The 26,149-nt window shown below is 42.3% G+C and overlaps 1 protein-coding gene across 1 annotated transcript in view; it reads right to left on the bottom strand.

Annotated features, from left to right (window-relative positions):
- The window catches only part of LOC126355857 (solute carrier family 22 member 7-like), a 114,881-nt gene that overhangs the window by 41,922 nt on the left and 46,810 nt on the right, over nt 1-26,149 (bottom strand). The window contains exons 4-6 of the mRNA XM_050006345.1: nt 22,305-22,547; nt 5,849-6,006; nt 4,434-4,602 (exon numbers count right to left, since the gene is read on the bottom strand). Coding sequence (XP_049862302.1) covers nt 4,434-4,602; nt 5,849-6,006; nt 22,305-22,547 — 570 coding nt within the window. The remainder of the gene's footprint in view (nt 1-4,433; nt 4,603-5,848; nt 6,007-22,304; nt 22,548-26,149) is intronic.

Here is a 26,149-nt window from a genome sequence, read left to right on the forward strand (position 1 = left end):
TTCCAACAGGTGACATTATATGTTTTATGTGCACGTCACCTCAGCATGCACCAAAATAGGATGATTGGTGATTGGTGCAAACCAGAGGAAACAGAGTTTCAGTAAATTTAAATAAAAAAGTGATTGTTCATTTAGTTCAACATAAATTTATCTTGTAGCATCAATCATTAACCAATTAAAACCCACCAAACATCCATATTTAATACCAGAAAGACGAAAAATGCATATTTAAGTAAATGAATACTTAAATTTTAAAAATGCTTCATTTTAAGAAATATACTTCTTTCAGCTTTCCTTGAGATAAATTACATTACTTTTCTCTAAAAAAAGTTGGCAAAATTAGTTTTGATTCATGTATAACCGAAAAGACTGAAAGAGTATGCACATGAAATCTCTCAAACCCAGAGACAGAGTGAAAATATTAATATGGCTGATGTAACCATCAGAGACTTGTCAGTCAGCTGTCTCACATTAAGTGAAACAATTCAAACATTGAGACTGAGTGAGAACAAGGATTCAGCTTACATGGTCGCAGAGACTACATTCAATTATTGGTTGTTTCATTTGACTGAAAAAAACAACTGAACAAAAAATTGTAAACTGGACAATCGGTTGTTAAAACCAGTTGGTTGTCCTCCCCTCACTATGAGGAAGAAGAAAAATTATTACTATTACCACACAGATGTACATATAAGATTTTCCAGTAAGAATGTGTATTACAGAAAGTATATTGTAGAATGAAGTGGGTACTGTATTATAAATATGTGTTACATTTTTACAAACGATTGTTCTATGTTGTCTACATAACTCATTAAGGTATAACAGGAATTATTTAACAAATGATCTATAAATGTCATATGAGAATTGTTAAAGTTAAATGTGGCTCTTGTCCTGTGATGATAGAGAGATTGTTGGTGTGATAATTACTACAATTTGCCTCAGTGTGCATAATAATAGGTTCGAAGCGATCATGTTCAGCAATCAGAAGAACACACACATCGCGCTAGTGGTTGATATGCTACCAGAACGTCGCAGACAGTTTAAGATAATCAGATGTTTTGTCTGTTGTACGGATAGACAGACTGACAGAACCGAAAGACAAACAGCCACCAAAACAGTGGAATAGAGCTAACGGAACTTGAGAAATCGTGAAATCGGGGTCTGCACGTCTCAGGGCCAATAAAAAGCAGAGTACTCAACATAGCGCAGCATGCCTATGCTACTGGAAACTTTGTAGGTAAGCCCCCCAGTCGGAATTGTCGTGTGGAACAAACACATACTCGCAGAGGCCCACAATCGGATCAGACACTCACTGGGCTGGACACCGCCTGCCAACGTGTGTTTAATCCGATGGGACGGTGAACCAGTGAGTGACGCTAGATTCCCAACCCTCTGGGGCCAGGCGGAACATTCTTCCACGGCAGTTTTAGCCCATCAAACACAACTTTCACACTTGTTGCCTAGGCACAACACGCCTACATCAGGCAAACGATACTTGAAATCATATGGACTAGATAGTGCGAGTGCATTTCGGTCACACTGCTGTCTGTAACATAAATATTTCTTTTAAATTACAATTAAGGGGTTTTTACCCATTACAATTTGTGGAATAAGTACAAAATGTTTAAATTTTATGTTTTATGTTGAAAGGACAGGAACCAGAGCGACCATATTTACCGAAGACCAGCGACTGCTAGAAGACACCATTTTCGACCACTATTAATGTAAATGTAAAAAGAAAGATAAGAAAAAGTTGTATGAATTGAACTTGTACGATCACCTTTTGGTGTTGCAGTTCTTCTTATTCCCATGCTTGCTAAGAAAGTTGGATGACGAATTCCTCTTTTGTTTTACCCAGACATGTTTCACCACTTTTTGTGCTATCTTCAGCGGATTACTTTATTTCCTTTCTCACATGAAGCTATTGAATGTTAATGTTGGTAGCGGTGACTCTGCTACACAATCTGCAACTTGTCATGGCTTTGATGTTTTTGTCCCCTTTGTTTGTGGTGTGGTAACATGCTGATTTCTACCACTTCTGTCATTTCACAGGAATTTTCTGCGATTTTTCGAACTTGTTCAGTATTTTCGCCGCCATACAAAGTTGTAGAGTGTGTAGCAGCATAAACATTCAATAGCTTCATGTAAGAAGGAAAATAAAGTAATGGACTGAAGATAGCACAAAAAAATGTTGAAACATTTCTTGGTAAAACAAAACTCCAAATGTCTCTTCATAAAACTGAATTCCCCATCCAATAACCTTTTACAATATTCAGTTACCGTTTATATTTCGTCCCAAAAGCTTGTTTGTAGTGTTTGTAGTGCATCACGAAAGCAGAATGTTGTTACTGAGTTTATATACTGCAAAATCTAAAAATAAATATTTTATCTTCCAAAAGTGAAGAAGTTAAATTATATGACCAACGTATTTCACCAAATATCCCGTTTTTGTCTTTGAGAAAAATAAAACGCAAAAAGTGAAATCAGAGTGTTTTTATAAGTTAAGAGATACATAACGCCAAAGAGAATAAGATAGGGCTGATCGTCTGCATATTATGGTAGTACCTGAAGCATAAAATATTGACAAAGGTTCAAACAGTATAAATTTTATTTAAAGAACGGAAACGGTTGTACATCAGAGCAGACTAAATCAAAGACTACAAATTATCAATTTAATGAATGTTTTGAAGTTGAACAACATGTCTGGGATTAATTATAAAACACAACACTGTAGTACCAAAAAGAAAACACTACTCTAATTCTTTTTTCATTATGTTATTGTACAAATTGTAAAACTAGTCTAACAGTAATAAAATTATTCTCGGAAAGTATCAGCTAACAAAGAAAGATTATACATACTGTAGCCAGATATATGTGCAAGGAATATGATGTTCAAGGCTCGCCAACATACGGTATCGTAAAACAAGGTGTATCATGGTAGCTATCAAGTAATCCATCCTAGGAAATAAATTGGTCTAGATGGAATTCAAACCCAGCTCGTAAGTACATCATTATAATATTTTACAAACATCAAGAATGCTGTCCTCAAACATTGGTATTTCCTTGCACGTTGGAAACTGGGCAAGGTCCTGATATTCAGTAAGTCAGGGAAAGACGACGCCATCCCACAAACTTACAGCCTCATCATCCCACTGAGCTCTTTCAGTAGTGTTGTTGAGTAAATAATTCAGAAACTTCTCACTGGCACTGCATCAGTAACCTGAGCCCAGACAAGCTCCAATTCCAGAATCACCTCGCCACAACACGATTTCTCCGCACAACAGGCGACAATAATAATAAAGAAGCAGAGGCACTGTTTTCCTTGACCGCCGAACGTATTAGCCATAAGAGCTTCATTTACAAGCTCGCTAGAATTCCGCACAGGGTCATTTGTGTCACTCACTCACAGGGGCTTCAAGAGATTAGGCGTAAACAATCAACATTACATGGTAAACAGGAGGGAGCACCTCATGGCAATATACTGGAGTTCCACGCGTTAAGCCTCCACAACAATGTGATGGCAGCCATCCACACCATTGACAAACCTACCCTGGCACAGTACTGGAAATTACCAAACATCATCTCATCTTAAGGACAGGATCGAAAAGTGTCTCCTAGTCAAGTTTTGCCACAAATTGCTCTTCTCCCCAATTCTATTCAGTACCTCCTCATTAGTTACACGATCTACCCATCTAATCTTCAGCATTGGTTGGAGAAACGGTGAGTTTAGTAAGAGTAAGTTAATTCTGTTTACAAGCAGACTGCATCCTCTCCCCTCCCACATGCAAGCGCACACACACACACACACACACACACACACACACACACACACACACCCACACAAACACACACATGCATAACCACAAACAGTGTAGATAAATCACATTACACAAACATTTCTCTGTGAGAATTAGCTACCTTGGCGTTAAGTTGGACTGGAGGAAATTGAAACTAGAGTTTAAGTCAGACTTTTATAATTCCTCCTACCCAATGCTCAACTGCCAAAGTGCACAGAATGGCAGCATGGCTAGTACATGTGTGTCACTCTCATTATAAGGCTGATGACGTACGTAGGAGCAGTCTGGTAATACCGAACACCAACAGATCTTCAGCCCCTGCTCTTGATTAATTGCGAGCAATGTCCCACGACACACACACACACACACACACAACAACGGACCACTCGACGGTGCAGTGATATGAGACACTCGAAAGCTCTACGTAGCTCGCTATGTGCTTCACATCACACCTTTCTACTGTACATGCTACTCTCTCAAAAATAATCTGTGGTGAACTTCTGTTCTTGGACACGCTGACTAAACACAAGCTGTACATGTTCGTCATCCTTTGTTCATTCATCTCAAAATCATAAAATTTTAATGTTCATTGCATCTTTACACATCGCCATGTATCGTTTATTTTGTGTATATTACCTGAAGAAGAAGAATAGTATAAAACAACTGAGGGCAGCAAACGAGAGGGAATAGTTCCAATTGGGCAGCGCCCAAGGCACCAGACCAGCAAGCATCATTCCAACGGCCATGCTGCAGCAGGCATAGCGGTTGACTGCAGTGCGGTGCTTGATATCAGTTAGCTCCAAACCTGAAACACGAGAAATCATCCTCAAATGCTTTCAATATAACACAGACTTCACTTCAAAAAAGTTTCGGAGGAGATTCTTGCAGGACAGACACCATAGCACTATGTATGGTTCCTCAATAAATAACTTTTAATGAAAGCCTAAAACTGTAAACGAGCAGTGTTTGTTAAGCCTAGGGACTGTAGTACGAATAATGTTGTTGTTGTTGTTGTTGCTGTTGTTGTCACCAGCCCAGAAACTGGTTTGATCCAGCCCTCCATGCTACTCTATCCTCCGCAAGCTTCTTAATCTCCAAGTAGCTTCTGCAACCTACATCCTTCTTGGTCTCCCTCTACAACTTTGAACCTTGCACACTACCCTACAATACTAAATTGGTGGTCCCTTGATGCCTCAGAACATGTCCTATAAACCTATCCCTTTTTCTAGTCAAGTTGTGCCACAAATTGCTCTTCTCCCCAATACTATTCAGTACCTCCTCATTAGTTACACGATGTACCCATCTAATCTTCAGCATTCTTCTGTAGCACATTATTTTGAAAGCTTCTATTCTCTTCTTGTCTAAGCTAGTTATCGTCCATGTTTCAATTCCATACACAACTTCACTCCATAGAAATACTTTCAGAAACGACTTACTGATACTTAAATCTATACTCAATGTTAACAAATTTCTCTTTTTCAAGGAGGCTTTCCTTGCCATCGCCAATCTACATTTTATATCCTCTCTACTTCGACCATCATCAGTTATTTTGCTCCCCCCATAGCAAAACTTATCTACTATTATAAGTGTCTGATTTCCTAATTTAATCACCTTCACACTTGGTGTGCGTGGTTTTTCAGGACCATTTGTGTATTATTTATTACATGTTGCTTGGCATCTGCAACCAAACAAAATTTCTCATCAACATCGTTTGGTTGCAGATGACAAGCAAGATGTAATAAATAATACACAAGTGGTCCTAAAAAATCACGCACACCAAGGTATTAACAAAAAGAAACGAACTATTGTTTGAACTAAATATGCACATAATTTTGCAACCATTTAGTAAAAACGTTCACATTGCAGAATAGATAAAACGGAAACCCACTGATGATGGCACAGTGGTGCTGAAAAATGTTTCGGCACTGAGAAAAAGCGGTCTTTTGCATAACTGGTGGATCTCACATTCTACAATTCTGGTTTATTATTGCATTGCATTGGCTTGTTGCTGAGATTGTTGTGAAAGTTGGATCTGTCTTTTTGCCACTTACCAACAGACAAGACAGATTCTATCATAGGCCCAGCCGCAGCTGACACGAGGGATTCTGCCAGGATGAAGAGGGCCAGCACGTGTGGAGACAGCACGACCAGCACTCTGCTGACCACGTGGGCTGACAGGCACAGCAGCTGCTGGGGGCGCCGGCCGTACCTGGCGTCAGCAAGAGTCAGCTCAGCCTGCATGTCGAGGTGCTGTGCAATGCAGCTAGCAGATCATGTGCTGACACTTATTAAACAAAATATTCCATTTATTTGTTGATGAACTTTGTGTTTGGGACAGAAAAGAGCAAAAACTGGAGTAACTGTGACGTTAGATGGATTACAAGTGACTGTTAACACTTTCGGCACTATGCCCGTGTATCGGCCGTGTGGGCGGCGCCCTTATCCTGTACAGCACAGCTTTTCCATTTGCGGATATCTGTTTCCCCATATACTATGCAACTTTCGACTGTAGGATAGCCGTAGCAGTTCATATTTTGTCCGCTAGATGCAGCAGGATTCGATTTACAGGTGTGCCTTTACTGAACACATTGTAGGTTCAGATGGTTCAAATGGCTCTGAGCTCTATGGGACTTAACATCTAAGGTCACCAGTCTCGTAGAACTTAGAACTACTTAAACCTAAGGACATCACACACATCCATGCCCGAGGCAGGATTCGAACCTGCGACTGTTGTGGTCGTGCGGTTCCAGTCTGAAGCGCCTAGAACTGCTCGCCCACATTGTAGGAACATCAGAGGATATTACCTGTGGGAACTCTCATGAAGAACAGAAAGGGCCTGCCAGCCAGCTTCCAAGCTAGGAAGTTAAAGCTCTTTTTTTCCTTTTTTTAAAAAATAAAACAAAGCGTATATTCCAGGTTCAAGTGGAAAAACAACATGATATACATTGGCCCTCCACAAAACATCAGGCAACCACCAAAGAGATGTCTTTATGTTCAAAAGAACAATAGAGCCAAAAATTATTGAGCCGTGCTGTTTGCTGTTTGAAGAGCGCGCCGCAGCGCGTAGTGTGAAGCAGTCACCCTCCATTTCTGGCGGTGGCGCCGCTGTGGCAATCGCAGCTTTGGTGTTTCCCTCTGGTGGGAAAGGGGAAAGGTGGCCTGTTCATGTGCATTTAAGGGGCGATATGAGCTCGCCAGTCGGGCAGCCTGTGTCAGTCTCTCGTCCTCAGCTTGCTAGTCTGTCTCTCGTCCGCATTTATTAGGCAATTAGTGTCGGTCTGTCGTTCGGCGTGTTAGTATGTCTGCCGTTCGGATGAACCTTTAAAGCTGTCAAAACGATTCTTTCCACTCCACCAGTAACAGAACTTAGAGAGTAGTCGCCTGGTTGGGGCTCAGTTCCTGAATCTGAGTCCGTGTGTTAGGCCACCAGGCTGCTCGAGTTTGCTCAAGCAATGGTCATTGGCGGTTGGATCGATCGGTTGGTCGGTCGCGCACTGAGACGAAAGATGACTTGTCCGTCTTGAGCGCCGGCGCATGTGAGGTCGCCACATGAGTCCAGTGGGCCGCGAAGTATAGCAAGGGGCAGTGACTTCGCGGTCGACACGAGAGCCGTGTTTCTTGACTTCCGTAAGGCGTTTGACACAGTTCCCCACAGTCGTTTAATGAACAAAGTAAGAGCATACGGACTATCAGATCAATTGTGTGATTGGATTGAGGAGTTCCTAGATAACAGAACGCAGTATGTCATTCTCAATTGAGAGAAGTCTTCCGAAGTAAGAGTGATTTCAGGTGTGCCGCAGGGGAGTGTCATAGGACCGTTGCTATTCACAATATACATAAATGACCTGGTGGATGACATCGGAAGTTCACTGAGGCTTTTTGCAGATGATGCTGTGGTGTATCGAGAGGTTGCAACAATGGAAAATTGTACTGAAATGCAGAAGGATCTGCAGCGAATTGACGCATGGTGCACGGAATGGCAATTGAATCTCAATGTAGACAAGTGTAATGTGATGCGAATACATAGAAAGATAGGTCCCTTATCATTTAGCTACAAAATAGCAGGTCAGCAACTGGAAGCAGTTAATTCCATAAATTATCTGGGAGTACGCATTAGGAGTGATTTAAAATGGAATGATCATATAAAGTTGATCGTCGGTAAAGCAGATGCCAGACTGAGATTCATTGGAAGAATCCTAAGGAAATGCAATCCGACAACAAAGGAAGTAGGTTACAGTACGCTTGTTCGCCCAATGCTTGAATACTGCTCAGCAGTGTGGGATCCACACCAGGTAGGGTTGATAGAAGAGATAGAGAAGATCCAACGGAGAGCAGCGCGCTTCGTTACAGGATCATTTAGTAATTGCGAAAGCGTTACGGAGATGATAGATAAACTCCATTGGAAGACTCAGCAGGAGAGACGCTCAGTAGCTCGGTACTGGCTTTTGTTAAAGTTTCGAGAACATACCTTCACCGAAGAGTCAAGCAGTATATTGCTCCCTCCTACGTATGTCTCGCGAAGAGACCATGAGGATAAAATCAGAGAGATTAGAGCCCACACAGAAGCATACCGACAATCCTTCTTTCCACGTACAATACGAGGCTGGAATAGAAGGGAGAACCGATAGAGGTACTCAGGGTACCCTCCGCCACACACCGTCAGGTGGCTTGCGGAGTATGGATGTAGATGTAGAGCAACAGGAGTCAACCCATGACATCAGTCTGGCTGGTAAGAGCTGCGACGCCGTGAGAGACGAGAGATTGGCGCGCCTTCCTGCGTCCGTAGAAGTGGCTGACAGCGGACGGTTTGGAAGAGCGATTTGGGGGTGCTGCGCCAGGTCTTCTCGAGAAATCGCAGTTTATTGAGAAGTTAAGTGATTGGTGATACGTTGTTTGCTTTACTCTTGTTACATTCTACGTGTTTTCTTGGTGAGGTCACCAGCCGTTTTGCTTTGGAGTCGTTCGACCATTGTTCTCCGTTTGCCCACCTGCAGGGAAGGTAGTTGTTTATAAATTGGGTGGTTCTTTTTTCCCTTGTGGAGTAGGGGTGGGTTAGAGCAACCTGCGGTTTGGGTTGTTTGGTAATCTCCCTATCAATTTACCATACATTAGTAGCTGCCTCTGTCATGTTTGTCATGTTTGGTGTGTTAACAAATTTATTGCTTGGAGTGTAACAGCCTAATACCTGAAATATGTTTTGATCTTTGGAAACTTTGATATTATTGCCTGTGACCTTGAGAGGCAGTATCTGTGTACTGTAGAGCATCTTAACTATTGTTTGGTCAACCTTGTAGAATTTTACATAAGATTGCATTTTATGGGCTTTTATTTAAATGATCATCTTAGTATATAAAGTTGCCACTCTTTCACTGTAAGACTTTTCTTAGAAGTTAAAATCAAGTTGCACCTTTGGTGGCAAGGCTAATATTTTAACTGATAGTGTTTTGTACCATTTCCATCCCTCCTACGGGGGGGGGGGCATAGTTTGTGTGCTTGTGTAAATTGCTAAAACTCTTAGTTTAAAGTTATCTGGTGTGTTGCAGATTTACACCAGTGTAGTCTTTCAGAGGCTCTTGTGAGCGGTCGTAACTACGACCGTGTCAAAAGGTGAAGCAAGGTTCTCTGCCCGAAAGCTCATACAGTCAAAACTTGTTTCTTTCTGCCTCTGAATAAACTGTAACTTTGACATTTACAGGGTGCTTTCTGATTATAATTTTAAATCTGTTTCTTTTAAAAAATGCTTTTAGGCACTATTGAGGTGAGTAAAATTCCCGTTTGTTAAAAGGAATTTGGTTATGATTTCATCAGTTACTCCCTGGCAACTACTTCCATGCTTACATAGTGTGATTAAATGTGTTAATATTCTTGATGAATCGCTAGTAAATAAAATAAATTCTTAAGAATATTCTTTGAAAATAAATCACGGTTCAGTTATCATAATCTAACGTGGACTAGTGTAGACTGTGTCATTCAGCTTCACAGCTGCCGCCCATTCGCAAGAAAAATAATGAAGTGGTGAAGAATCTTTTCTTTCACGTTTTTTTTAATGTCTGCTGTGAATGAATGGTTTTATTTTGTACAAGGATGTTACCGAGCAGAAGATATCTCTAGTGGAATTTGTAAAACGGAGTTAGCATACACTTGTCAGCTGCATGAACAGACATTCGATCATTGGAAGCAACACCAGCCACCAGTGTAGAAAGAAATTTTGGTCGTCATCTTCCAGAACAACAAAGGAAACGCCACGCGCATCAGTGAAGTTTCCTTTGACAAAGGAAAGAGAGAGACTGGCAAGTGGATAACGAAAGAAACCAGGTTCACCACTTTGAGCGCCTTTGAATGTTCTACTCCTGGACATATTACAGGAGAGTCAAAGTGAATTTCGTGTTATGTTTTTACTTGGTTTTCGTTTTTTTCTAACAACTCCAGCAAGTAGACGAGTTTGTGATCTCGGGCTCAAAGTCAATGTTGTGTTATGTAATTTATATCGTTGTGTTTCAGTGAATGGTACACTGTGGTATATTTTTGAACAGGTCTTTAGGAGGCGAAATGAATTACCGAATAAAAATACAGGGTACCATTTAAAAAAGTTATATCACTGTGCATATCTTTGTAAAAAACGAAGCTACAACAAAGGCAATCATGCTGATTGATGTCTCCCTGATGGGTAAAGAACATTTGCTTGAAACATTTTGTAATTTGCATCTGCACAAATAGTTATTTAGGATGGTAAAGATAAAATATAAAACCAAGCGTATTTCCTAAACTGTAATGTATGGGGTTTAAATGGTGTATATATATGTACCTCTGAGATGCTTCATTAATGTGTAATTATTCTTTAAATTTACAATATAATAGCCAGTTCATCTACGCTGTCGAAGGGCACAGTTTTCAGTGCTGAATGTGTTAAATGTAGTTACAAAACGCCATGCACGATTCGAAACGTAAATGAAGAAGAGCTGAAATGGTTCAGGTGATGAGGCATGCGACCTGTTTCATAAAGTAGGTCGGGGATTCTCCACCGGACACTGGGTGCGCGTGGGTTGCCCTCAAAATTATTTCATCATCTTCGATGCGCAAGTCGCGGAAGTGGCGTCGAATAAAAACAAATACTTGCAGCTGGTGACCGAACTTCCCAGAATGGGACTTCCGGCCTACAGTGCTATACGCACATTTCATTTCAACGAAAATACACAGAATACCCAGTGAAGCTTATACCTGTAATTGCACTAATGGGCCAAAGCATTATGACCAGCTGTTTAATAGTATCTTGATTTCCCTTTGGAGCGCATACATCAGCGATTGTGGGTGGCAAGTGTGAAGGGATATAGGTGGTCCACAGCACTAAACATGCAACGCACATCTGTCATGATACCTTCGACAGTGCCATAGGACCCATGAAAACCCAGATCAGTGTCCACTTTAGCATAATACTGCCTCCACCAGCCTGCATCCATGGGACAGTGTGTTGAGGATGTTGGTGGAGTAACTTGGGAGCACATAGAGATCACCTACTACAGAGAATCCATGTTCAACAATGTGTGCTACATGGTATGCTCCAAAAGCTTGTGTCTGCACCACCATTGTACTCTGTCTTCAGATCTCCCGCAGATCGCTGCCCATTCTTTTTCATGTGCAAGATTCTGATGATGATGATCTTTGGTTTGTGGGGCGCTCAACTGCGCCTGTACAAATTCCCAACCTTTGCTCCGCCCAATCTCGCCGTTTTCATGAATGAGAATGAAATGATGAGGAAAATACAACACTCAGTCATCTCGAGGGAGGTGGAAATTCCTGACCCTGCCAGGAATCGAACCCGGGACCCTGTGGTCGGGAAGCGAGAACGCGACTGCGAGACCACAAGCTGTAGACACAAGCTTCAGACCTCCTTGTTCTGTGATACGTTATGGACATTCGAAACCTTGTCATCTACTCATAGTTCTACGGTCATTCATCCATTTTCCGTAGATACGACAGTAGCACGTGAACAGCTCACCAGCTAGACCGTTTTCAGGATGCTCGTTCCGAGGTGTAGTGTCATAACAGTCTGCACTTTCCTGACCCACGTACCTCAGTGGCTTTCCCTAATTGCGCCCCGCTTACACTATGGTGACAAGTGTCGTGGGATCCCTCCTAACATCATGTCAGACATGCTTTTCCCCAGTGGAGCGCAGCACTCGACGTGGTATTGACTCAAAAAGTCGTTGGAAATCAACTGTAGAAATACTGAGCCATGCTGCCACTATATATATCCATAACTGCGAAAGTGTTGCCGGTGCAGGATTTTGTGCACAAACTGACCTTACGATTATGTCCCATAAAAGTTCCATGGGGTTCATGTCCGGCGATCTGGGTGGAGAACTCGCTCGAATTGTCTCCAATGTTCTTCAAACCAATCGAGAACAATTGTGGCCCAGTCACATGGCGCATTCTGATCTGTAAAAATTCCATCGTTGTTTCGGAACGTGAAGTACATGAAAGGCTGCAAATAGTCTCCAAGAAGCTGAAGACAACCATATCCAGTCAATGGCTGGTTCAGTTGGTTCAGAGGACACAGTCCATTCCATGTACACACAACTCATACAAATATGAAGCCACCACCATCTTGGAAAGTGAATTGTTGACAAGTTGGGTGCATGGCTTCTTTGGGTGTGCTCACCCTCGACCCTAACATCACCATTTACCACCTGAGATCAGGACTCATCTCACCAGGCCAAGGTTTCCCAGTCGCCTACGGTCCAACCGATAATGTCACCACCCCATGAGAGCCGCTGAAGGCGATGTCGTGATGCTAACAAAGGCACTCGCGTCAATCGTCTGCTATCTTGACCCATTAACGCCAAATTTCATCGCACTGTCTCAACGGTTGCGCTCGTCGTACGTCCCACATTAATCTCTGCGATTATTTCGCGCAGTGTTGCTTGTCTGTTAGCATTGACAGCTCTACGCAAACACCGCTGCTCTCAGTCGTTAAGTGAAGGCCGTCGGCCACTGCGTTGTCCTCGGTGAGAGGTAATGCCTGAAATTTGGCATTCCCGGCGCACTCTTGGCGGTGTGTATCTCGGAATATTGTAATCCCTAACGATTTCCATAATGGAATGACCCATGCGTCTATTTCCAACTACCATTCCGCGTTTAAAGTCTGTCAGTCCCCTCGTGCAGCCATAATTATAGCGGATAATTTTTCCAACTATCATCCCTGTACAAATGACAGTTTCGTCTATGCTTTGACCTTTTATACCTAGTCTATGCGATACTACCGCCATCTGTATGTGTACATAACGTACGCCCACGACTTCTTTCAAGTCAGTGTATGTACGAGGGGACTCGAAAACGTAAGTTACGCATTATTTCCGAAGGTCAAAGAGCTTTCTTTGAATGCTGCACTACACTTCGAAGTGACTCAGATAAATGACAATATTTTGCCACAGTCACCAAATCTCTGCACACAACCGTCGGAACATTTTACCAATCGTTCTGTTACTTGACCATAAAAATCCTCTCCTTGGTCCTGCAGTCATTCAGGAATCACTATGTGAAAGTTCTATCAGTTGAAAAATCTGCCCCCCCCCCCCCCCCAGAAGTCTTTTCAGCTTGCTGAAAAGATGGAAAGATATGGACTTCTCGGTCAGCATCGCTCATGTCTGCGCGGCATTGGTCAAATCTTTTGCGACATTTCCTTGCTGCTGGGCGAGACATTGCTTGTGGTCCATATAGCGCCAGAATTTCACAGTGAATCTGTATGCAATTTAGGCCTTTTGTGCACAAGATTCGTTCTCTTCCTTGTACTTGTACTTTGGAGTACATTTCTAGATGTCGCTTCAGTTCCATCGTACACTGTGATGCATCGGTTATCCATACTGCAGCACAACTCTGTGTACAGGAAACCCGAAACTCTCAACTGACAATGAGGTCATCGGACCCTAGGCTTACCCTCTACTTAATCTAACTCAAACTAACTTATGCTAAGGACAACATGTGACGGTACGCTTTATGAATGGACATTTGGAGAAAGGGAAAAGAAGTTTTTGTTATGAGACGAGTGAAACAGAAATTATCTAAAGACTAAGTATGTCTGCGCGATGTATAACAAATAGTAAAGAACGTAAGTTATAATTATCAAAACACAAATATCGATGTCATTAACAAAATACAGTTTTTTAGTATAATCTCTGTGTAATATAGGCCATGAAGATCAGAGACAATGCTTTGATTAAACCAGCTCTCCTGTTTTGTTTCGTCTAGCGGTAGACCGCCATTGTAGTGCTGTTTGATAATTAAGGTACGTTTTATCTGTATTTTTGAAAAATAGAATAGAAATATTTATTAGAAAGTGTGTATTATTGACTTAGTTGTCACCTCTCATGAGCGCAACCATTGACTATAATTAACAACATTTTTACAGAACTTCGTAGTGCAGGGAGCTCATCTCCCCTAGCAGGATTTAGTCCGCCATTACGCTGACGATTGATGTTATTAAATGTAGATGCGAGAGATTTCTTAATTTTGATCTTTCATTAATTTCAAAGTTAAAGACAGTAGTGATAGATTTCATTTACTAAAATTCACAGCACTGAATGAGTTCAGTATGTTTCATTTTGACCGCCTAACGGTAGATGAGATTCTCTCCTGTTTCGCCTTTCAAATAATGAACAAGAAATATTGAAAATCATTCCATTCCGCAATATCTCAGTTAATCTTTGTGTAGTTTGGTATATAAATAACCAGTAGCCCCTGAGACCCATGTTAATAATTACAGTTTGCGTAAGAATACGCAAATTTTCTTTTCTAAATAACAACGCTCACGCAAACTATTTATTAGAAGGCGGTGAGTTGCGCGTTGTGTTTAAAAAATATTATATCGTACGTACTTCGGTGCAGCTGATGTCCGTACGAGTGTTATCGCGGTGTAAGTTAACAAAAAGTCTCATGCTAGCCCACAATATTTAAAGATACCCCAACCAAAATCATAAAACATCATTATAAAAATAAAAATATATAATTATCCCGTAATAAAGCGCCTGCACACCCACACACAAACATGTACACTTATACAGTGATAAACACACACATCCATGCCCGAGAGAGGACTCGAACCTCCGATGGGGGAAGACGCGCGAACCGTGGCAAGGCGCCTAAGACCACGCGGCTATCCAACGCGGCTCTACCGACTATGTGTGACACTCTTGTTGCACAATGGACTTATTGTGAGGCGACATGCGTAATTTATTTTCTGAAGTTCCTTTGTGCTCTCGTTACAGCTTCTAGTGTCGGCATCGCCACAAGACAGCATTCAATCTCGTGGTGGGTGGTGGTCGTAACTGTGGCTCATCACTGTAGGTTCAACCCGTGATGGGTTATCTCTCTACTTCTCGTTCGTCTTTATCTTTTGTCATTAACGAATAGCGTTACACTAAGGTGACAAAAGTATTGTCAGCCGCTGTCGCTGACCGGTTCTAGGCGCTACAGTCTGGAACCGCGGGACCGCTGCGGTCGCAGGTTCGAATCCTGCCTCCGGCATGGATGTGTGTGATGTCCTTAGGTTTAAGTAGTTCTAAGTTCTAGGGGACTAATGACCTCAGATGTTAAGTCCCATAGTGCTCAGAGCGATTTGAACTATTTTGAGAAAAGTATTGGGATAGCGATATGCCCATGTAGAGATTGCAGTAATATGACGTACACAACGTATGAAAGGTCAGTACATCACCGGAGCTGTCAATTGTACTCGAGTGATACATGTGAAAAGGTTTCCGAACGGATTAAACGGATTATGGCCGTACAACGGAAATTAACACACGTGGAACGCGGATTAGTAGTTACAGCTAGGGATGGTCTATGATCGCGCTCGAGAAACGCGCGACGCGGAGGCAATTTCTCGAGAATTTCTCGGGTACGCTCGAGAAGTTGACAGTGCTGCGCTCTCTGAGAAATTGCGCAAACCTTCGGTACACGAAGCACTTAGTCGTACTCGTCCTACGTACGTGCTCGGAAAACTTTGAAATTCTATGATTGATATCAACTGTACTGCCGTTATTAATGTGTACTGAACTATTAGTATATGTCTCATAATAAAAAAATCATAGAATTGTTGTTTAAAACAAAGCACAGAATTCGCATAAAACAGAAGCTTTATTGTTACAAAATAAATTACCTTGTACATTCTGCATGTATGCATGCCTAAACGTGAAAGAGTTGTGCTATAGCCTTTTATATACAGAATCTGCGTACATGCGTTTACTTACTGAAGAAAGGAAGGAAACAAAAGTTGTTCAGCAGAAGGCATTTTTAAATCCCTTTGCTACATTGCCGTCGGTTTTTGTTTAGAAATATGATTTTGTTAACCAATTGGCCTTTTAGTCTGCTTCTTTGTTCGTTTATAAGTAGTCCTGTTTTCGAAAATATTCTTTCACTGGGAACAAAAGTTGCAGGTATTGCAAGATATATTTTTGCCACGACAGCTAGACCTGGGTCACTGTTTTCATTTTCTTTTTCCAGTAGTGTAGAGGATTATCCGTGCGCATCTCCAGGTCTATGCTATCACAACCGCTTTTCATTGGATTTTTATTGGAAACCTCTTCATCGAAAGAAGCCCATAAAGAACTACTGGCGTTTTGTACGACATGGCACTCGTGGCTAGTGTCGTTAGCAGCCGAATGAGTAGATGGTACAGTCTCTACCACATTTCTGCACTCTGCAATTAGGCTTGCAACGGCGTGTTTTGAATGAATGGGATTCGTAAATGGTAACGTTTTGAATCTTGGGTAAGGAACTGTGGCAACGGCGTGTACTTTGTTTCTATTAAGCCTAGCGAGGCAATTAGTGAATTGTGCAGACGTTGCTGTAGCTCTTGCGCTGTCGTGGTAGCCCACTTCCCATTGCATACGGTTAGGATTAGCTGTCTGATTATTGGAACAGATTTCTAAAGAGAGGTATAGTTTTCAGTTGAGATTTCTCTTGTTACCACTTCAAATTGCTCCAGTACACACAAACATTCGCTCAAAATTCGCCACTCGTCAGGTGTGAGGTTCTCTACACCTGAATACAAAGTTGATAAACAGGCTGCAATGCATTCCTTTTGCTCCACTAGACGTTGTAGCATATAGAACGTACTGTTCCATCGGGTTTCAGATTCCTGAATCAATTTATGAACAGGTTTTTTCATTAGATCCTGGATCTCATGAAGTTTTTCATTAACATTGCAACTTGTTTTAAAATAGCTAACAATTTTTCTGGCCTTTTCACGCATTACGCAGAGCTCACTGTTGCTGTTCAAAGAACTTTTCACAACTAAATTGATAGTGTGTGCTAAACAAGGCACATGTTTCATATCCATATTACCACTGTGAATAAGTCATGTTACTGGCGTTGTCAGTTGTGGTGCATACAACTTTGTTTTCAATGTTCCATTTTGTTTTCAATGTTCCAGTTTGAAATCACGTTAGCTAACGCCTCACTGATATTTAGCGCTGCATGCTTTTCCGGGAAACGGAATGTGTCGAGAGCTAAGGCTTTCAGGCACCAATTAATGTTAATGAAATGACCAGTTACAGCAATATATGCCTCACTATTGAGTGAGGTCCAAATATCCGTCGTTAAAGAAACACAACTAGAGTCTTCCACGGCCAAGTTTACAGCCTCTTTCTGTTTATGGTAATCGTCCTCAATCATGAGGCGCAAGTTTTTTCGATTTGGTATCGAGTATTGTGGGTCCAACAGTGAAACAAAACGTCGAAAACCAGTGTGCTCGACGATTGAGAGCGGTTGAAAATCGTCTGTTATTGCCACTAGTGCTTCATCTAGCTGTTGTTGCCGTTTACTTCCCTCTATGAAAAGAAACGTAAGATTTAGATCAGTGCTTCTGCGAGGGGATACGTTATGCTCGACAACTAGTCCAATAAAATTACATATCGTATCGTACAAAAGCTAGAATAGTATAGGTTTGATTTTGGGGTATGTTGTAGATTATCGGAGTACGATTAAAAAATCATTTTTTTTAAGCGTGGCGGACCGCTTTGGTCACTATCCGAACTTTTGCACGGAATTCACCTTTTGTACCGTACGTACCTGGATATTTTGTCTGCCTCACACTATTGGAAGAATGAGCCTCTGTATCCACGGACGTCGCTGTTTTATTGCTTGATAAATTGTGCAGTTTAAGATGTCTAATCATGCCCGTTGTATTTTTTGATACATTACGGAGATTGTTACGACAAATGTTGCAAGTAACGTTATCTCCATCCTCTGTAAAGTATTGCCAGCACCATGACGTTCGCTTTCGCGTGTCCATATGGATTTGCATAACAGCTTCACTCGAACGAAACCCGAGACATACTAGTTACGAGCACAGCGAGCAGCGAGCGTGTTTGTCTAGCGGCGGCATTCAATTCATAAAACAACAGCGGCGCGGCGTATGTTGTGGCAGCCAACTGGCGCGCAGCGGCGCACGCCGCCGAGCCGTTTCTCGTGAGCTTCTCGAGAATTGCTTGAGAGCGAGAGGCTCGAGGAATTCTCGGTGCGCTCAAGTCGCCGCGCCTCACCATCCCATCACTCGTCACAGCCAGATGCATGGGACATTCCATTTCCGAAATCGTTACCGAATTCGATATTCCAAGGTCCACAGTGCCAAGAATGTGCCTAGAATACCAAATATCAGGCGTTACCTCTCACCGAGGACAATGCAGTGCCTGACGGCCTTCACTTAACAACCGAGAGCCGCGGCGTTTGCATAGAGTTGTCAGTGCTAAGAGACAAGCAACAGTGCGTCAAATGACGACAGAAATTAATGTGGGACGTACGACGAACGAATCTGTCAGGACAGTGCGGCGAAATTTTACGTTAGTGGACTGTGGCAGCAGGGCCCGCAAGATCATCGGTAGGACCCTAGATGACTGCAGAAATCAGTGGGCTGATCAGATGAGTCCAGATTTCACTTGGTAAGAGCTGATGGCAGGGTCTGAATGGGACGCGGACCCCATGAGGCCGTGGACGCAGTCGTCAACAAGCTACTCGTGACTCCATAATGGTGTGCGCTGTGTCTACATGGAATGGACAGAATCTGCTGATCCAACTGAATCGAACACTGGGAATGCTACTTGGACACCATCTGCAACCATTCGTGGACTTCATGTTCCAAAACAAAGACGGAATTTTTATAGACGACAAAGAGTCGTGTCACCAGACCGCAATTGCTCGAGATTGCTTTGCAAAAGATTCTGGACAGTTTGAGCGAATGGTATGGCCATCCAGATCGAGAGGTCACTTCGTGCACAGAATCCTTCACCGGTAACCCTTTGGCAGTTATGGAGGTCTATGGAGGCAGTATAGCTTAGTATTTCTGCAGGGAACTTCCAACAACTTGTTGAATCCATGCCCAGATATTCCACTATGCCGGGCAAAAGGAGGTCCGAATCGATTTTAGGAGGTAAGCCCATTACTTTTATCACCTCAGTCTATAAGTATCGGCACGAAACTCATCATTCCCATTAGTCCATTAGCTAAAAGCCACAGAATGCCGTAGATAGATATATCTGTCGAACGCAGTGACAGCGAGCGAATCATGGGCGCATATATGTGTCACACCCACTTTCACATATCCTGTTACCTTCCTCCAGCCAAACAACTGAGTTACCCAGTGACCTACAGTGGTACCTACAGCTCAATGTGAACCCTCGAACCACGGAGCAGTTATGCGTATTTTGTAAGTGCAAATCACTCCCAAAAGTGAAAAGTATCAGATAAATATTGGAGGACTGACCAGGTGCCAAACCCATGCCCTTTGGGTCAGTAGTATGGCTCTCAACCACTGAGCGACCGAGCCTCACCAGTGTATATTAATAGCGTATTAACACCGTTAAATTAAAATTAGGTGATAATTTCATGTACTATGAAACAACAGTATAAATTTAAAGGTTTAAAATTATCACCTGAAGTGAAATGAACAACAAATATGCTAGTAACTGCAGTATTTGAAGCCTCTGGAACCTTGTCATCAGGCTATCGACCAGTGCTGCCCTCGACCACCACTGGTCGTGATGGTTCATATCCCCTTTCTGACTTTAATCGAGACAGACTATCGATCGTCTTTGTCTTGATACCAGGTCACATCCGGGATCCCAGTGAACGAACATGCTGACTTCTTGGCTAAGTTAGGTATCAGGTGCCGGAACGGGGCCTGTGGTCGACTCTCCACCATCAGTTGAACACTGATTGGTGTGCCCTGCTTTTTTCGAAAAGACTGCGAGAAATAAAAGCGACCACGGCCATGTGGCAGTCTTCTCTTCGTGTTTCTCACGGAGAATCTGCCATTCTCTGTCAGCTTCACATTGGCTACACTTGGTTCGCCCAAGGCCACAACCTACGGCGTGAGGATCCACTCCACTGTCAGTGTGGTGCCAATATGGTGGGTGCTAAGTGCCTACATCCTACTGGAATGCCCTAATCTGCCCCTCCCCCCCCCCCCCCCCCACTGCACAAACGCACACCCAGACCCACACACACACACACACACACACACACACACACAGTGAAACCTAAACTTGTTGATACACTGCCTCTGGTGCTAGCGGATGACGTCAGAGTCGCTGATCTGGTTTTAAAGTTTACCACTGAAGGTGGTTTCTACTCATCTCTATGAGGGAGGGCATAATGGCCTCGGCAGTCTCTTGACGGGTTGGAGGGAGGGATCCCCTGCAGTCTGCTCCGACACAGGGCGTGCGTGGCTGCCGTTGATACGTGGCCCAGCCTGGCTTTTTGCCTTCCCACGTTCCAGTTTCTTACTCTTTTACTCATATGTCGTTGGTTTACTATCTCGTCGTCGCTGTTGTCTTTCCTGAGGTCTTATAAACGTGTTGTGATAATAGAGTGAGAGTAAAAGCCAGTCGCATGCAGAGGGTGCATCTCCCACCACATAACATGTTTTTGGGGCCCTACAAGTGCCGTCTGGGCAGAGCAATACACCCACTTTCTCCCACCTGCCATTCACTCACTTCTACTTGCTTGTATCTCTAAATTTTATTGATTCTCAGTTACAATGGGTTCATTAGGATTTGTCTTCAGTGTCTTGTCTCTCTGAGGAACCACCCGGCTTGACACATATACGATGGAGCGACTGATAACCTCGTAGTTTGGTCTCTCAAACTCCATCAATCCAAGGGACATCACAGTAAAAGCAAAATCAATAGCTGGTTATACAATAAAAAACTTTGTAAGGATTTAGCTTCTAATAAGATAATGGAGCACATAAAACAAATTTTTATCCACATTAAGAAATCGTCAGTTGGTACTGCCCTAAAGTTCTGGTTATGATTACAGAACATGAACAAATTTTATTTACATATAGCAGGAAAAAATGAATAGAAAACTCAAAATAACTCTTTCTACCTGGGAATAAATATGTGTTATAAACAGCCCAAGGCAAATAAGAAGACAACTAAAACCATTAATTTACAAATACATCTTACATAATTATCCTATATATTATACTTCCTTGTATAGAACAGAGTACGGATTGGTAGAAAAATATTAATAGCAAAACATTTTATTGGCTGTGATCCAGCAACTATAAGCCATTTAATTACAGGACGTATATACACCCATTACGGTTGCACAAAATTTTGTCAACTGACTACGATTTCGATTGCACTAGGGCACTCTTCATCAGAAAAAAAAGTTACATGGAATACATACAATCACACCATGGTTTCTGTTTGACGAGAGCACTTTTGCTCAGACGTTTTAAACCATGGTGTAATTACATGTATTCCTCGTAACTTTCTATTCTGATGAAGATTGCCCTACTGCAATCGAAACTGTGATCAGCTGACAAAATTTTGTGCAACCGAAGTGCCTGTATATACGTCCTGTAATTTAATAGTAAAAAATTGATTCTACAACATACTGTAACAGTGCAACACATGTTACTGACATATCTTAAATCTTAGGTCAATGATGTGTAATATTAATCTACTTTCAGCTTCTTGAGCTCAACTTAGTATTTATTATAGAAAAGTGTGAAGGATAGCTGTGTGTGTGTGTGTGTGTGTGTGTGAGTGCGTGTGTGTGTGTGGACACAAAACGCGCTGTAAATTTCTTATGCAACAAAGTCGCTTTGGCTTCAATGTACGAATACGATTATCTTTTGTTTTTCTCTGTTTATCAACATAAATGTCTAGTACTACTGAAAAAAATCCATGGTGCATTAACAAGTTACTGACTTCAGCACAGTGCCTGCAGAAAAAGACACAATGCGGAAATGCAATGTAGTGCGTGTGACATATAGGAACACGTCGACGATAATGATAATGTACTCTCATTATAGTGATTGAAACGGTAGCGACTTGTGAAGAATGTACCACGTATCTGTCGTTATTGAAAAACCAATCAAAACTTCTAAAAATAGCTCAACTTGTTGTTTACTAAAAATCATCAGTTTGTCTTTTCGTGAATTAATCAAAATTATTAAGTGATTCATGGTGGATTAAACCAGCAATAAAAAGAACAGCTACGCACATGTCGCCTATGTAGCCAAACAGTAACCCCAGCGCCACTCCAATAATCTGTGAGTAGAACAAGACGTCATTGACCGACTGCTGGTTGTCGCAGACCCAGTTCATCTGTGACGTCACCGTCAGGGAGAACCACGTATCGTCGTACTCCCAGCCGTGCTGGCACTTCACAGGCTCCCTGCTGCCGCCGGAGTCCGCCACATCGCTCAGGTTGTACATCAGGCACTTGCTGAACGAGGCTCCTTCCCTGTAACAAGGAGGAAATAGCGGTAGGGCGTAAAAGAGGAGCTCACTGCGTACTCATGTGACGCGAAAACAGTGGAAAACGAAATACCCGAAATAATTACATCGAGACAAGTAGAGAGATTCTTGATATTACTGAAGAACTTTTTGTCGTGTCATATTAACGTGTGATTGTTTTGCTACCTTGAATTGTCTCTTTACGCTGTGAAATGCACAAATCTACACCTACATCGATACTCCGCAAGCCACCTGACGGTGTGTCGCGGAAGGTACCTTGAGTACCTCTATCGGTTCTCCCTTCTATTCCAGTCTCGTATTGTTCGTGGAAAGAAGGATTGTCGGTATGCCTCTGTGTGGGCTCTAATCTCTCTTATTTTATCCTCATGGCCCTTTCGCGAGATATACGTAGGAGGGAGCAATATACTGCTTGACTCTTCGGTGAAGGTATGTTCTCGAAACTTTAACAAAAGCCCGTACCGAGCTACTGAGCGTCTCTCCTGCAGAGTCTTCCACTGCAGTTTATCTATCATCTCCGTATCGCTTTCGCGATTACTAAATGATCTTGTAACGAAGCGCGCTGCTCTCCGTTGGATCTTCTCTATCTCTTCTATCAACCCTATCTGGTACGGATCCCATACTGCTGAGCAATATTCAAGCAGTGGGCGAACAAGCGTACTGTAACTTACTTCCTTTGTTTTCGGATTGCATTTCCATAGGATTCTTCCAATGAATCTCAGTCTGGAATCTGCTTTACCGACGATCAACTTTATATGATCATTCCATTTTAAATCATTCCTAATGCGTACTCCCAGATAATTTACGGCATTAACTGCTTCCAGTTGCTGACCTGCTATATTGTAGCTCAATGATAATGGATCTTTCTTTCTATGTATTCTATGTATTCGCATCACATTACACTTGTCTACATTGAGATTCAATTGCCATTCCCTGCACCATGCGTCATTTCGCTGCAGATCCTCCTGCATTTCAGTACAATTTTCCATTGTCACAACGTCTTGATATACCACAACACCATCCACAAAAAGCCTCAGTGAACTTTCGATGTCATCAACAAGGTCATTTATGTATATTGCGAATAGGAACGGTCCTACGACACTCCCTTACGGGACACATGAAGTCACTTTAACTTCGGAAGACTTCTCTCCATTGAGAACGACATGCTGCATTCTGTTACCTAGGAACTCTTCAATTCTCACAATTGGTCTGATGGTGCACATGCTCTTACTTTGTTCAATAAACGACTGTGGGGAACTGTATCAAACGCCTTGCGGAAGTCAAGAAACACGGCATCTACCTGGGGTCCCGTGTCTATGGCCCTCTGAGTCTCGTGGACGAATAGCGCGAGCTGGGTTTCACACGATCGTCTTTTTCGAAACCCATGTTGATTCCTACAGAGTAGATTTCTAGTTTCCAGGAAAGTCATTATACTCGATCATAATACGTGTTGCAAAATTCTACAACTGATCGACGTTAGAGATATAGGTCTATAGTTCGGCACATCTGTTCGACGTCCCTTCTTGAAAACAGGGATGACCTGTGCCCTTTTCCAATCCTCTTCTAGAGACCTACGGTACACCGCTGCAAGAAGGGGGCAAGTTCCTTTGCGTACTCTGTGTAAAATCGAACTGGCATCCCATGAGCTCCAGCGGCCTTTCCTCTTTCGAGCAATTTTAATTGTTTCTCTATGCCTCTGTCGTCTATTTCGATATCTACCATTTTGTCATCTGTGCGACAATCTAGAGAAGGAACTACAGTGCAGTCTTCCTCTGTGAAACAGCTTTGGAAAAAGACATTTAGTATTTCGGCCTTTAGTCTGTCATCCTCAGTACCATTTTGGTCACAGAGTGTCTGGACATTTTGTTTTGATCCACCTCCCACTTTGACATAAGACCAAAATTTCTTAGGATTTTCTGCCAAGCCAGTACATAGCACTTTACTTCCGAATTCTTTGAACGGCTTTCGATTGCCCCTCCTCAGACTACATTTCGCTTCGTGTAATTTTTGTTTGTCTGCGAGGCGTTGGCTATTTTTATGTTTGCTGTGAAGTTCCCTTTGCTTCCGTAGCAGTTTTCTAACTCGGTTGTACCACGGTGGCTCTTTTCCGTCTCTTACGATCTTGCTTGGTAGATACTCATCCAACGCAAATTGTACGATTGTTTTGAACTTTGTCCACTGATCCTCAACACTATCTGTACTAAAACAAAACTTTTGTGTTGAGCAGTCAGGTACTCTGAAATCTGCTTTTTGTCACTTTTGCTAAATAGAAAAATCTTCCTACCTTTTTTAATATTTCTATTTACGGCTGAAATCATCGATGCAGTAACCGCTTCATGATAGCTGATTCCCTGTTCTGCGTTAACTGTTTCAAATAGTTCGGGTTTGTTTGTCACCAGAAGGTCTAACATGTTATCGCCACGAGTCGATTCTCTGTTTAACTGCTCAAGGTAGTTTGCAGATAAAGCACTTAAAAAACAGTGGCACATGCGAAAATGTAAATGTATGTGGGCGGAGATGGGTATCGTGTTAAGTAGCCACAAGCAAGTGAACGTATTTTCTAAGTACACAAAGTCTTAACATTAGTCTTGATTCTTTTTTTTCACGCCTGTAGTAAATGGCCTTTCTATTGTGACTGAGTTGATGGAGCAAGTTCATATTTGTTGCAGCGCAAGCACCTAACCAGAAGCCGAAATATAATAATGGACGAACACGCCACGACGAATAGTTCCTTAGCGTTGGGAGCAACATCGTTTCTTCTGCACCGATGTAGGTATCTACTGGACGACATGAAATTTATGACTCAGTATGCTGACACATGTCTGAGAAAAGTTCCAATAGACATTACCGGAGAAAACAAAAGTATTTCATATACTGACCTAGAAGGGAAATGTTACATCATGAGGCACCATTGCGATGTATATGAGACTGTGGAGATGTTCATCACATGACGAGTTGATAAATGATTAAACTTTTATTCCTTCCGGAAATGGTGTAAATTAACAACATCAGTATGAGGTGTGACACACGTGGGCCCCAAGACACACTTGTGTTTATGGTGTTGTGGAAGCAAACAGCCTCATAATATGGCCTTGGGGAACCTCTTGCCATGGTGGGTCAGTCATAAAAGCTGCTGGCTAGAGTCCCTTAGGAAGTATACGTCTTCCCATCGTGTTTGAGACGTTCCCTGTAGGTGACAAATCAGACGACTGGTCAAGCCATTCAGAGACTCGTACGTTTCTCTAAGTGTTTATGGTGGGAACTGCAGTGTGGGGTCTTCTCGCATTGTCCTGAAACATTGGGACCCTGATCATTAAAATTACGACAACATGATTTCAGACAATGGAAAATCCAGGATAGATTGTAACAATACGAGAGAAGGAAAGTTGCTACTCACCATATAGCGGAGATGCTGAGTCGCGATAGGCACAATAAAATGATTTATACAGTCATAGCTTTCGGCCATTAAGGCCTTTGTCAGTAGTAGATACACATACAAACACGCACACACACACACTCACGCAAGCGCAACTTGCACACACGTCTGCAGTCTCAGAGAACTGAAACTACACTGCCAAGTTTAGTTTGTGC

The sequence above is a fragment of the Schistocerca gregaria genome, chromosome 3 (genome assembly GCF_023897955.1).
Source record: "Schistocerca gregaria isolate iqSchGreg1 chromosome 3, iqSchGreg1.2, whole genome shotgun sequence".
NCBI lineage: Eukaryota > Metazoa > Arthropoda > Insecta > Orthoptera > Acrididae > Schistocerca > Schistocerca gregaria.